Source organism: Macaca mulatta, chromosome 15 (genome assembly GCF_049350105.2).
Source record: "Macaca mulatta isolate MMU2019108-1 chromosome 15, T2T-MMU8v2.0, whole genome shotgun sequence".
In the NCBI taxonomy this organism is placed as follows: domain Eukaryota; kingdom Metazoa; phylum Chordata; class Mammalia; order Primates; family Cercopithecidae; genus Macaca; species Macaca mulatta.
The window spans coordinates 127,534,119-127,548,384 of NC_133420.1; the positions used below are offsets into that span (position 1 = coordinate 127,534,119).

Genomic DNA, 14,266 nt, shown 5'->3' on the forward strand with positions numbered 1-14,266 from the left:
TTGCTCTCCACCCCACCCTGGATAATATAAAGTATAATTTCATTTTCAAACAAACCTCATAGAATTACTTTAATTAAAAGAAATCATAATGTGAACAAATGATGTTCCTTACACAGTTGACTCTTGCACATGGATGTTGCTAGGGTGCTAACTCCCCACACAGTCAAAAGTCCATGTATAACTTCTGACTCCCCAAAAACATAACTACTGATAGCCTACTGTTGACCGGAAGCCTTAACAACAGCATAAATAGTTGAAAAACACTACTTTGTATTATCTGATACATGTTATATATGTTATATTCTTACAATAAAACTAGAAAAAAAGAAAATGTTATAAAGAAAATGTTACTAAGTAAATCATAAAAAAGCGAAAATGTCTTCACTGTTCATTAAGTGGAAGCAGGTCATCATAAAGGGCTTCATGTTGAGCAGGCTGAGGAGAACAAGGAAGAGGAGAGGCTGGTCTTGTTTTCTCATGGGTGGCAGAAATGAAGAGGTGAAGGAAGTGAAAAGGAAGTCAAGGGAGGCAGGAGAGGCAGGTACACTCAGTGTAACATTACAGAAACATGTTGTAATTTCTGTCTGACATTTTTGCTTTTCATTGCTCTAAAAAATGTTTCTATACGGTGCCAATCCTTCTTCCACCATTTGCTTTAGTTTCAGTGCCCATATCACAGAAGGGTCCATGTCATAAAAGAAGTCAAAAGCAGTCTCAAATAATCAGAACCCCTCTGCCAGATTATTTAGTGTCAGTGTTTCCTGGCACTGCTTTTTCTACGTCTTCTTCCTCATCATCTGGCACTGGTTTGAAAGCACGTATTTGCATCAAGTCATCTTCAATTCCTCTGGTGTGGTATCCTGAATTTCTTTCAATTAGCTCTTGAATTTCTCCAAGATCCGTCGCTTGAAATGCTTCACCTTTTTTGCCTCTCGTGATTTATTTGATTGGCTCTGTCGTAAATCCTGTCAGGTCATGCACAACATCTGGACACGGTTTTCTCCAGCAGGAATTTACTATTCCAGGAATGACGGCTTTCACGGCTTTTTCTATAAGAACGATGGTATCTTCAAATGGTGTAATCGTTCCAGACACTCATGATGTTCTATCAGGGTTCTCCTCCATAGCACTGACAATCCTTTCCATAGAGGACCAGGTGTAATGAGCCTTGAAGGTCCTTACGACCCTCTCATCTAGAGGCTGAATTAGACATGTTGTGTTTGGGGGGCAAGGGGACCACCTTGACGCCTTCGGCATGCGGTTCTGGGTGGCCACAAGGATTATCCAGTATCGACAGAACTTTAAAAGGTAGTCCTTTGCTGGCAAGGCACTTCCTGACTTCAGGGACAAAGCATTTTTTATATTTGTATAATATAAATATATAAATATTTGCAAATATTTATATGCTTATATCACTACAACAGATTATTGGTAATAAATAGGCAAAGGTGCATACAAGCAAATACAGTAATGTCTATATAAAAAATGCTAGTTTTTTTTTTCGAAATGCCCTGTTTGTTCTGTAAACAGGCTCAGAAATATAGACACAGGCCAGTCGTTGTGGCTCACACCTGTAACCCAAGCACTTTGGGAGGCAGGCAGATCACGAGGTCAGGAGTTCAAGACCAGCCTGATCAATACAGTGAAACCCTGTCTCTACTACAAATACAAAAATTAACCGGGCATGGTGGTGCACACCTGTAGTCCCAGCTCCTCGGGTGGCTGAGGCAAAATAATCGCTTGAACCCAGGGAAGTGGAGCTTGCAGTGAGCCAATATCATGCCATTGCACTCCAGCCTGGGTGACAAAGTGAGACTCTGTCATAAAAAAAAAAAAAAAAAAAGGACACAATTTGTAGGTTGAGAAATCTCTATGTAGTTGTTACTTCACAACTATACTTCACAAAAGCAGGAATGACAATGGCTTCTGAGCATATTAACCTACCATTTTTCTGTTTTTAAAAAACACAATGAGAATGGCTTATTTCTCTAACTAATGGTCACATTTTTCTGCCCTAGTCTTTAAGAACAAGTGGAGCCCTCACTTGAGCCACCACCTCTTTGGCTCTTAGGCCTCAACAATCCCAAGAGTAGACACGAAGGCAGTCCTAAGCCCCCCGACTTGTAAAACTCAGGCCGTCCTTTTCCACACGATTCTCAGAGTAGCTGTGACTTCCATTCATCATTTTGTCTTTGGCAAGTAGGTATGTTTTAACTTTACTTCCAAAACCTATTTCATGAGCCAACAGACCTGCGGGACCCGCATAGATGGTAGCTATGAGGCCCTTCTCGATTCTTGTTCCTTCAGTATCTCTCTCAAGGCAGCAGACTCAAATAAACTGCACTCAGATTATGTCCTGTTAGAAATATCATGTCATTTGGTCCCTCTTTTTTGTATCTTCAAGACTGACATCAGGACAAATAACAACATCATGGCTACACTGTAGTGGGTTTTTCCAGCCAGACCTGCATGGTGACCTTAATCTCAGCTTGTCTCATCATGTCTACAGGGCTGACAGTCTCCATTTCCTCTGCTCCTTTAGCCAGGATGACCAGAACTCTTTTGGAAGCTATTTTTATCTTTTATTTTTTAAAGACTCAAACCAGACTGAAGAAGGATGCATGGCAGCACACATCCGGCCTGCCCCCTCCCAATGCTAGATTTAAAAAAAATGTTTATGTAAAATATTTAGTACACCTTGACCCCAACCTTAAATACAAAAGTACACATAAGAAAAAAGAGAATATAGAAGATGGTGGTCAATGATGGAAGCACGAAGGTATCTTGAGCTATTTATCATTATTAAATACAGTACCAATTACTTAATATTTCTTATGTGTCATGCATTTCAGAGCAACCACGTGAGGCGGGCGCTATTATCATCACTACCATTTAACAGAGGAAGAAACCCAGATTCCAGGGCCTCACAAATTGCTCCAAGTCACAAAACTCTAAGCAGAGAAGCTCCAAGTCACAAATACTCTAATCAAATAGTATTTGATTTCAGAGTCCAAGCTCTAAATCTCTATGCATAATTCTCTTCTTGTACTTTTGTATTGTTCCTACTAGATGGATAGCTAAATCACATATACGAAGTTGCATAAAACATTTTTAAAAGTGAGAGTTCATGAAGTATCTCAATTTAACAACAATATTTGCTTTAGATAAACATCAAAAGTCAGATGTATCTATTTCCCCAACTAGAATATCAATATCATATTTTCCTTTCAAATCTATTTTTTTAAAGAAACAAGAGGATATACTAAAATTAGAGGGCATTTCATAGGACTGCCCTTATTTAGGACAACATTAATTAGGTTTAGTTCCATAGTAATTTATAGAACCTTTACTTCATTGCCCAAGCTAGAAGAAACACAAGATTAAGAACTATAAAAGAAGACTACTACATTTTTAAACAATCCTTTTGAAGTCCACTCCTCATATTTTCTTAAAAATTTAACAATGTAGTTTTCCTACAAATTCTAAAAGTTAGGTTAGTTGTGTAACTGCAAATAGCATTCTACAAGAAACAAACCTATGTATTTTTTACAAAGTTCTTAACCACTTTGGTTCTACAGCTATAATTAAGGCACCAAAGAATACACTGTGTGGTGGACAGTACACAGTGCAGGAAGGACAAAGTGTGAACAGAAAACACATTGGAGAGAGAAGCTCTTCCTTCTTTACTGGGGAAAAACTGCATCAAAAGTTTTGATGAGGCCAGACATGGTGGCTCCCTCCTGTAATCCCAGGACTTTGGGAGACTGAGGTAAGTGGATCACCTGAGGTCAGGAGGTCGAAACCAGCCTAGACAACATGGTGAAACCCTGTCTCTACTAAAAATACAAAACAATTAGCCAGGCGTGGTGGTGCACGTCTGTAATCCCAGTTACTCAGGAGGCTGAGGCTGGAGAATTGCTTGAACTTGGGAGGGGGAGGTTGCAGTGAGCCGAGATCGTGCCACTGCTCTCCAGCCTGGGTGATAGAGCCAGACTCTGTAGCAAAAAAGCAAAAAAAGTTTTGATGAGAAATGAGCTTAATGTATACTAATAATAAACCTGTTAACTAACAGGTTAATAAAGTCAGTAAGGAAAACAACGGAGCTCAATCAATGGTTTCTGAAATTCTGCGCCTAACAATTTTTTTCCATACAGAATAAAAGGCAAAAAACTGTATTTACAAAATACCACAGGAGACAGACTTTTTCTTAAAAAGTAAAAAAAAATATGACCACAAATTAATAATATACACAAATATACACAAATGCGGTTCTTACCCGGTCTTCCTTCTTAGGCAACTGATCCTTGATAAGAGCCTTGGTGCGCCTGAGAAACCAGCCGGACATCCTTCTGGCAAGTCTCTGCATGGCCTTTCGGCCAGTGGCCAGTTCTCTCTTTGTGGCCGTGTGTCTCTGACCATGTTCTACTGGGTCAGAAAACTGCTTCTTGAAGCAGGTCCTGGTCCCTAAAAGGCCTGGCACAGCCCTTTATAAAGACAATAAGAAAAATGTAAGGGCTTTATTATCTAAAAAGAAAACACTAACTTCTTGCATCTAAGAGATATACCACATTACTTGATTATCAATGGTAACAAAAACAAAAGCCAAGAAAACAGAATGTTCTTTCTTTACAATAGTTTCAGGTTATGACTATGAGGATGAAACTGGCAGTTAACATGTATATTTACTTCAGGGACCAAGAGTAATATATATATAAAGATAGGTTTTCATGGGACTCTCTACTCTGTATAACACATCAGGGATCAAACACATCTAAAAACAGAAAAACGACTGTTTTGTTTGGAAACTAATGATTAGCAAACAAGATAGTATTCAGCTGAAGAACTATGAAACAATTTTTTACAAAGTGTTTTCCCTCACCAGTCCATAACACACCACAGTTCCTTCATGTTGTTCTGAAGAATGGTTCCAGTGAGACCAATGCGGACATTACATTTCAAAGCTTTCATAACTTCTGTTATTCTAGCTTTTGGATTCTTGATTCTATGAGCTTCATCCACAATGACAGCTGACCATTCCAAACTATAAAGTAAGAAAAAAGAAGGGTGAGGCCGAGAAAACTTCCTTTCTTAGTCCACAGCATTTTTAGAGAGTAGCTTTCTCTATCAAAGTTTTGGAATTATTTTTTCCTTTTTACTCTTTGATGACTCCATTGGATTCTTACCCACTTAGTTAAATGGTCACAGCCTTGGGCAGTCCACAAAAATAAAATGCAGAAAAGGTACAGACATTCTTTAATGATGGTAAAAAGAAAAATTTCATTTAAACATCACTGAAGTAACAATAAAGGAATTTTTTAAAGTTGCAAACCAGAAAAACAAGTAAAACTTGCAATGTTTTATTGTAATTTTTTTCTGAATGAAAAATATCAATATAAACTCATGATTTTAAAAAGCTGTATTGCATAGCCCTGTCCACTAAGAAAGGTTAGAAGTGATTGTTACCCCAGTAGCAATGAGCACCCATAGTGGTCTCTTCACTAAAAGGAACGAGAGTCTTGCGGAAAAATGGAGACAGCTGATTTCAGGCATACGTTGGGGGACGCACTGAACAGCCGAAAAGCACAGATGTATCCAAAGACAAACGCGAATATATCCAAAGAACAGAGACGCCAGCCTAATTGGAATATTTGAGCATTGTTAAGAATATTGACTACAATTGAAAATAAAATATTGAATAAACAAAAATCCAGGAGTTCTATGAAAAAATGAATTTAGACACTTCACAACACACACGAAAATTAACTAAAAACAGATCACAGACCTAAATATGAACTAAAACTTTTTAAAAAATGGGAAAAAAAAATTGTGACTCTGGATTAGGCACATACGTCTTAGATATGACACAAAACTTATAGTGAATTAAAAATAGAGTGGTAAGTTGGACTTCATCAAAGTTAAAAACTTTTGCTCTTCCAATGACACCATTAAGAAAATAAAAAGACATGCTACAGACTCGGCAAAAATATTTGCAAATCATAATCTGATAAAGGACTTGTATACAGAATATATAAAGAATTATTACAACTCGGCCAGGCACAGTGGCTCATGCCTGTAATCCCAGCACTTTGGGAGGCCGAGGCAGGTGGATTATGAGGTCAGAAGATCGAGACCATCCTGGCCAACATGGTGAAACCCCATCTCTACTAAAAATACAAAAATTAGCTGGGTGTGGTGGCATGTGCCTGTAATCCCAGCTACTCGGAAGGCTGAGGCAGGAGAATCGCATGAACTAGGGAGTCAGAGGTTGTAGTGAGCCGAGATTGCGCCACTGCACTCCAGCCTGGTGACACAGCAAGACTGTCTCAAAAAAAAAAAAAAAAATTACTATAACTCAAGAAAATTTTAAACAACCCAATTAAAACACGAGCAAAAGATTCTAACAGACACCAAATGTCTATTTGAAGATATACAGATGGCAAATAAGCACATTAAAAAATTCTCAACATCGTTAGTTATTAGAGAACTGCAAATTAAAACATGAAATATCACAATGCACCCACTAGAACGGCTATGATAAAAATGATTAACAGTATCAGGTGTTGCTAAGGATGTGGAGAAACTAGAATCCTCATACACTGCTTTTGGGAAAGCACAGCGACTGTTCTAAAACAGTTGGCAGTTTACTAAAAAGGTAAACATATACTTAGCATAAGAACTCACAATTCCATTCCTAGGTACCTACCCAAGAAAAATGAAAACTTAGGCAAAGACTTGTATGTGAATGTTCACAGCAGCAAATCTGTATAGCCATAAACTGGAAACAGTTAAATGTCCATCAACTGGTGAATGGACAAAACACAGGATAGCCATATAATAGTACCATTCAGCAACAAAAAGGAACAACTACTGAAATGTATCACAATACGTGGTACATTTGTTAAGTGAAAGAAGCCAGACACCAAAGACTTTATATTGAATGGCTCCATTTATATGAAATGTCCAGTTAAGGCAAAACCTATAGAAAGAGAAAGCAGATGAGTAGCTGCCAGAGACTGGAGATGCAAGCAGGGACTGACCATAGACAAATAACTTTCTGAGGTGATAGAAATGTTCAAAAACTAGATCGTGGTCATAGCACAACTGTTAAAATTTACTAAACATCATTCTAACTTACAAGAGTACATTTTATGTCAAGTATACTTCAATAATCCACCCAATCTGGGTCCACAGCAGAAGGAAGGTAAGAAGGAAGGAGGGAGGGAGGGAAGGAGGGAGGGAGGGAGGGAGGGAAGGAAGGAAGAAAAGAAGGGAGGAAGGGAGGAAGGGAGGCAGGCAGGGAGGCAGGAAGGAAGGAGAAAGAAAGAAAGAAAGAAAGAAAGAAAGAAAGAAAGAAAGAAAGAAAGAAAGAAAGAAAGAAAGAAAGAAAGAAAGAAAGAAAGAAAGAGAGAAAGAAAGAGAAAAAAGAAACAAAGAAAAAGAAAAGAGAAAAGAAAGAGGAAGGAAGGAAGGAAGGAAGGAAGGAGAGAAAGAAGGAAGGAAAGGACAGAAAGCGAGTGAAGGGGGTGAGAAACTTTGCCACCAGTACAGATGACCATTATGCTAACTTCTTACTCCAAAAACTGGTCATTAAGGCAAAAGAATCAAACATTCATCTTGCTTTTTTAAAGTCAAAATTGTGGTTAATTCCTGATTAATAGAGAAAGCTTTCCTTTACAGGAGAATACCATTAATGTGTAGAAAAGAAATAATAAAATTAGAAAAGTATTATTTTGCCAAACCTAATAAAGTACCTGATTCAGACAAGAATAATTTGTGTGTGCTGATACTAAGTAAAAGGATTGAGGGATACCAGAATATTTAAATGGTGGCAAAGTATCACTCCACAGATTATTTGATCATTATAAAGCAAGAAACGTATCTTGACAATGGAGAGATCTGATGATGGTAACCTCCTAAACCTGTGCGACAGACTTGGCATCACTGACAGTCAAACAACTTGGCATTAATACTTTCTGAAGTGATGCAATATGAAGTTCACACAGCATCATTTATGAAGCATTCTTGCCAAAAATGTTTAATCTGAATCTATTTAAGCCTTTGGGCCAAAACCACGTTATTAAGATACAGATGACAGATAAATATATGTTGAGAAAGTAATCAGACAAATCTAATATGTGAGATATCCTAAAACAACTGGCCTGGTCCCCTCAAAAAGCCATATAATTAAAAAATACAAATTGGAAAAATGATAGAGATTAGAAGAATAAATAGACTTAACCAAACTTTTCATTTGAACCTTTATTGAATCCTGCTTTATAAGCATTAGATATTAAAGATGTTTTGAGAATGACTGAGGAAATTTTAATTGCTATTAATATTCTCGTGTGTGTCGATGATAATGTGGTATGACAGCAAGTATTACTAGTTTTAGGAAATCCATCCTAAAATACTTCAGGATAAGGATGTCATGTTTTATGCAACTTGCTGAAATGACTCATTACCACCACCATACACAAAGACACAGACATAGACACACACACATTTACATAAACTTATATTTTGCCAACATTTGAATACACACACACACACACACACCTGCTGAATCTAGATAGTGAGAATATGGATGGATGTTCGTGTACTGTTATTTTAACTTTTCTATAGCTTTCATCATTTTCTTAATATAAAGCTGAAAAAAGCTAGAAGCCTCAAGAACAAAGAAAGGAGAAAATAGCAAAAATTCTAGAAGCTGAAAAGAACATGGACAAGATGGCTTACAAAAGCAGAGACTACAGTGTCCTATGCCAATAGTGGAAAAAGCCAAGAAGCAATCTAGTATTATTTACACATTCTTGAAAAGTTAAGAACTGGTGGCCCCAGATGCCTCTGGAAACTGGAGTCATGTAAATGCTCAGCAGTCTGTTTAAGAACCCTCCCGCTGCACAAAGTAGATGGGCCAGGCCATCCGAAAGCAGGCAAGAGAAGGGCAAAAATCCTAATTTTCCTTAAGAAGAAATCAACAGATGATGCTGAAAACTAAAGGAAAATGGAAAAGCTGCAGCATAAACATGTTCTTCAGCACGAAGGAAGTAAAGACGATGAAGATCAGTAAGAGCTGAGGTAAAGGTAACTGGGGGACAGTGAACTGCAGGTTTCCCTAGAAGTCTTTTATCATATTTGGCTCTTTAAATCATATACATACTTAACTCTAATAAAAACTGAAATGAAGTAAAAAAAAATATAACAGCAATAAGAAAAATACTATAGCTCACTCATGTTACATAGCACGTTCATCCCCTCCATGGAGTATCCGTGATAAAAGGACAGAACACTGTCCTCACAAAAACAACTTAACATTTGCTCAGGTAAAATATTAATTATTTTAAATATTTGCCAAACACAAAATAGAGACATTTGAACAAACAAATACAACTAAATAACTATAAAATCATAAACATTTCTCTAATCTTATAAATATATGATTTATAGTTACATAATTCTACTTCAGAATTCTTATTTAATATTTATAACAATATTTATAATAATCAGAAAAAACAGTCACCTAACAATCATTTATTTGGCAACTCTTATGTGCTAAAAGTACTGAGATACAGAATTTAAAGATAAAAATCTGGCCGGGCGCGGTGGCTCAAGCCTGTAATCCCAGCACTTTGGGAGGCCGAGACGGGCGGATCACGAGGTCAGGAGATGGAGACCATCCTGGTGAAACCTAACATGGTGAAACCCTGTTTCTACTAAAAAATACAAAAAAAAAACTAGCCGGGCGCGGTGGCGGGCGCCTGTAATCCCAGCTACTCAGGAGGCTGAGGCAGGAGAATGGCCTAAACCCGGGAGGCGGAGCTTGCAGTGAGCTGAGATCCGGCCACTGCACTCCAGCCTGGGTGACAGAGCGAGACTCTGTCTCAAAAAAAAAAAAAAAAAAAAAAAAAAAAAAAAAAGATAAAAATCTACACCAAAGAGCTTACAGTCTAAGGGGACAGACAGGTAAGAAATAATTAAAATATGACTGATGCTATGATAGATGAATTTATTACATTTATCAAATTGCAAAACATCTTTTGGGGTGGTACAGTATATTGGTTAAAAACCTAAGGTCTGGCCAGGCATGGTGGCTCCCACCTATAATCCCAGCACTTTGGGAGGCCGAGGTGGGAGGATTGCTTGAGTCCAAAAGTTTGAGATCAACCTGGGCAACACAGGGAGACTCTGTCTCTACAAAAAATAAAAACATTTTCCAGGCATGGTGGCGCATGCCTGTAGTCCTAGTTACTTGGAAGGCTGAGGTGGGAGACTGAGGCTACAGTGAGCGGTGATAGCACTACTGCACTCCAGCCTGGGCAACAGAGCAAGACTCTGTCTCAAAAACAAAACCAAACCAAACCCGAGGTCTGGCGTTAGATGGTCAAGGTTCGATCCTCATGTCTGCCACTGACTTAGTTGTCAAGGCCAAGAAAAATTATTTAACCTCTCCATGCGTCAGATTAGTCTTCTATAAGGATCCATGAAACAGTAACAGGCTAATTTATTAGCTTACAAGTTTGATTTATAAAATTAAATCCCAGACCTGACAAAAATGGTAGCTCTAAGTTCAACTTTACCAATAATTATACTCAAAGTGAATGGTCTAAATACCCAAATAAAAGGCAAAGATTATCCGAATGGATGAAAAAGCAAGACTGAACTATAAGAGACTCACCCCAAATATTAAGAACAGATGTACTGCAATAAAAACATGAAAAGCTATTTACATGCAGTAAGCATAAGACTCAGCATAAGACAGCAGCATTATTCATACAGTCAAAATCTGGAAACAATTCAAATGTCAATCAACTGGAGAATGGACAAAATATGGGATAGCTATATGACAGTATCATCGGCAATAAAAAGGAACATACTACTGAAATGTATCACAATATGGCTATGCTCATATCAGATAAAACATCAAGATAAGAGATATTATTAGAAATAGTTATTTTTTAAAGATAAAAGGATCAATTCATCACAAAAAAATCCATAAATGCATGTGCACCTCATAAAAGAGCTTCAAAATACTAAATTAAACGGTGACAGAAGTGAAAGGAGAAATAAACATATCTACAATTATAATTGAAGATTTCAACTCTCCTCTCTCAGATACTGTAAGCCAACCAAAAAGGAAATCAGCAAAGACAGAAAACACTTGAACAACATCTTAACCAATCTAGTGTTATTGATATTTATAAACACTACACCTAATAACTGTAGAACGAACATTGTTTTCCAAGTGCACATGGATCAGAAAAATGCAAATTACACTAGAAGATACTACTACGCACCTACTAAAATAACTAAAAGGAAAAGACTGACAATACCAAATGTTGCTGAGAATATGAAACAACTGAGCTCTCACACATTGCTAGCTGGAGTAAAACCACTGTGGAAAATGGTTTGGCAGTTTCTTCTAAAGCTAAACCTACAGTAAACCACATAATACAGAAATTCTACTCCAAGAGAAATGAAAACATATGTCCAAAAAAACCTTACACACAAATATCCCTTGAAGTTTTATCTATAATAATCCAAAACTGGGAAAACCCAAAAACCCATCCTCAAACGGATGGGCAACAAAATGTGCATATTGATAAAATGGAATACAATGCAACATGAAGAAAGAACAGTCACTGCCACACTCCACAACGCCAACGAATCTCAAAAAACATGCTGACCAAAAGACGCCACACACAGAAAAGGGAGCTTTCTGTGCAATACCACTGAGAGGCTCCGTAACAGCTTCACCTCATCTACAGTGGCAGAAATTAAAACCAGTAGTTGCCCTAGGTGAGGGGTGAGGAAAAGCCACTGTAAAGAGGTAAGAGAAAAGTTCTGGGATGATAAAAATAGTTTTTACCTTGTTTGGGATAGTGGTTGCACTCCTTTGTCGAAACTAGGAGTCAGTATACTACTACCCATGGCCAAATCCGGCCCGCGGGCACTTCTGTATGCTTAGCAAGCTAAGAGTAGTTTTTACATTTTAAACGGTCATAAAAATAAAAAAGAAGAATATGCAGCTGAGACTACATGTGGCCCAAAAGCCTAAAATATTTACTATCTGGCCCTTTACAGAAAAAGTTTACCAATCCCTGGTCAAGATTCATCAAACTGTATACCTGAAATGGCATAATTATTCTACACAAATTAACTCTCATTAAAGTTGATTTTAATACAACTCTCCAGCTGGGCTCGAGGGGCTAGTTTTCACAAAGACTGATTTAATTCATCCTCTGTCATTTTCCACATGAGCCGATTTACCCAAAGCCACAGAGCTAATTAGTAATTTTTTTACTCTTTATTTTGTGCTTATAAAATTTGAAACAAGTATCAACTGTTCTTTTTATCCTGTGCTAAATCATTTTAATGCTGATGTGGAAGTATCACCTTAAAAAAATTACCTAGTTTTCTAAACTTCAGTTGACTTTGGGGGAATATCATTAACTCCTTCGTTAGCAGTAGTTCAAATTGAGTATAACTATAATGTCTAAACATTTTAAAGACTTATTAGATAACTGTTTCTAATGCCACGCTTTCATCTTCACCTAAAAGGTAAAAATTGTAAGCCTGTAGAGGGAAATCTAGGCTCCAAGCAGATGGAAATCAATGATTTTAGCAAGGCCCAGCCCGTTGCCGGAACAACGATGAAGAGTCCAGACCTCACTACCATGGTCCTGAGACCAGACTACTATAAAAGCCTTGCATTGGTTTGCTAGGGCTACCAAAATAAAATACTACACACTAGATGGCTTAAAGCAACCAAAATTTATTTCCTCGCAATCCTGGAAGCTCGAATTTCAAGAGCAAGGTGTCAGCAAATTTGGTTTCTCCTGAGGCCTCTCCCCTTGGCTTGCAGATGACTGCCTTCTTGCTGGGTCCTCACAAGTCCCTTCCTCTGTGGCATGTGTGTATCCTTGGTGTCTCTTTCTCTTCCTATAAGGATACTAGTCATACTGGACCCAGGCCCCACCCAATCAGCCTCGGTTTTAACCACCTCTTTAAAACTTAAAGTGACCTGTCTCTAAACACAGTTACGTTCTGAGGTGCTGGGGTTGAGCCCTGAACATTTAAACTGTGGAAAGCGGTTGAGAAGAAGTGACACAATTCACCATAACAAGCCTCTTAATTGGTCTTTCTCCATTCAGCTTGGCTCTCCTCTATCTGCACACACAGCAACTAAGGTATTCACAAAGTGCAAATCTGATCATTTTTATCCTATTGGTAATCTGCTGACAACACTGTAGGGGGCGCTCTATTGCTCTCAGGATAAAGACCAAAATCCTCAAAGTACCTTCCAATACTCTCTATAATCTATTCCCTGCTTATCTCACTGGTGTTACCTTTTGGCCACTTCTCTCTTTCTCTCTTCTCTCTTGTGTGTGTTTGTGTGTGTGCGTATTTTTTGCCACTTTATATTCACAACAGACTCCCATAATTGAAATAATTCATGAAAATCACTGACCTAGTTCAGAGACAGGGTCTGCATAAAAGGCTGTACAAGAGATTTAGGACAAGTCTTATCATTCTTTAACAATCATTGTTTGAAGAAGTATCCTGTAATCAATGTCAGAAATAGAGTAAGAAATTCTAGGAAACCTGATGCAGGTTTTTCCTTCTCAGAGAATAAGTTATTATGAATTAATATTTCAACAATTCTAAAATGAAATTAAATCAAGCATAGGAATAATCATTACTTCTTTTTAAAAAATCACAGTATAGGCTAGGCATGGTGGCTCACACCTGTATCCTAGCACTTCGGGAGGCTGAGGTGGGTGGATTGCCTGAGCTCAGGAGTTTCAGACCAGCCTGGGCAATGTGGCGAAACTCCGTCTCTACTAAAAACACAAAAGCAAGACTCTGTCTCAAAAAAAAAAAAAAAAAAAAAATCTTAATGTAAAGGGATGTAAGCAGAATATTAATACAATCATTCCTATTATTCCCATTACCTGTTAAGTTCATCCAGGCATAAGCGCAGTGTTTCATAAGTTGTTAGAGCAATTTCACATTTCCTCTGCTTTACACGAATTAGTTCATTATCTTTTCTGTTTCCATGTAAAATAGTGACTCTGAAATATCCCCAGGTGTCCAATTCATCCTTCCAGTTGTAGAGGACAGAAAGAGGAGCAACTATTAAGAATATCTAAAAGAAGAATAAAAAAATGTTGTTTTTTAAAAACTGAAAAATAATCCCAAAGTGAAATCAAGAATATCAATAGTCCTCTTCCTTCATTTTGACATCTAGTTAGTAACAATAAATACA

General features: G+C 37.6%; 1 protein-coding gene and 1 pseudogene across 13 annotated transcripts in view; both read right to left on the reverse strand.

Moving 5' to 3' along the window:
* The window catches only part of ERCC6L2 (ERCC excision repair 6 like 2), a 131,815-nt gene that overhangs the window by 88,811 nt on the left and 28,738 nt on the right, over positions 1-14,266 (reverse strand). For 9 of the 13 annotated variants that reach the window (XM_028835400.2, XM_015118106.3, XM_015118112.3 and 6 more), the window contains 3 exons: positions 13,953-14,146; positions 4,880-5,041; positions 4,277-4,484 (listed from right to left, as the gene is read on the reverse strand). In XM_028835400.2, the coding sequence (XP_028691233.2) occupies positions 4,277-4,484; positions 4,880-5,041; positions 13,953-14,146 (564 nt within the window). The remainder of the gene's footprint in view (positions 1-4,276; positions 4,485-4,879; positions 5,042-13,952; positions 14,147-14,266) is intronic. The other 4 variants (XM_015118107.3, XM_077966720.1, XM_077966719.1 and 1 more) reach the window with 1 other exon arrangement.
* Positions 2,108-3,703, reverse strand: LOC144334882 (Parkinson disease protein 7 homolog pseudogene; annotated as a pseudogene).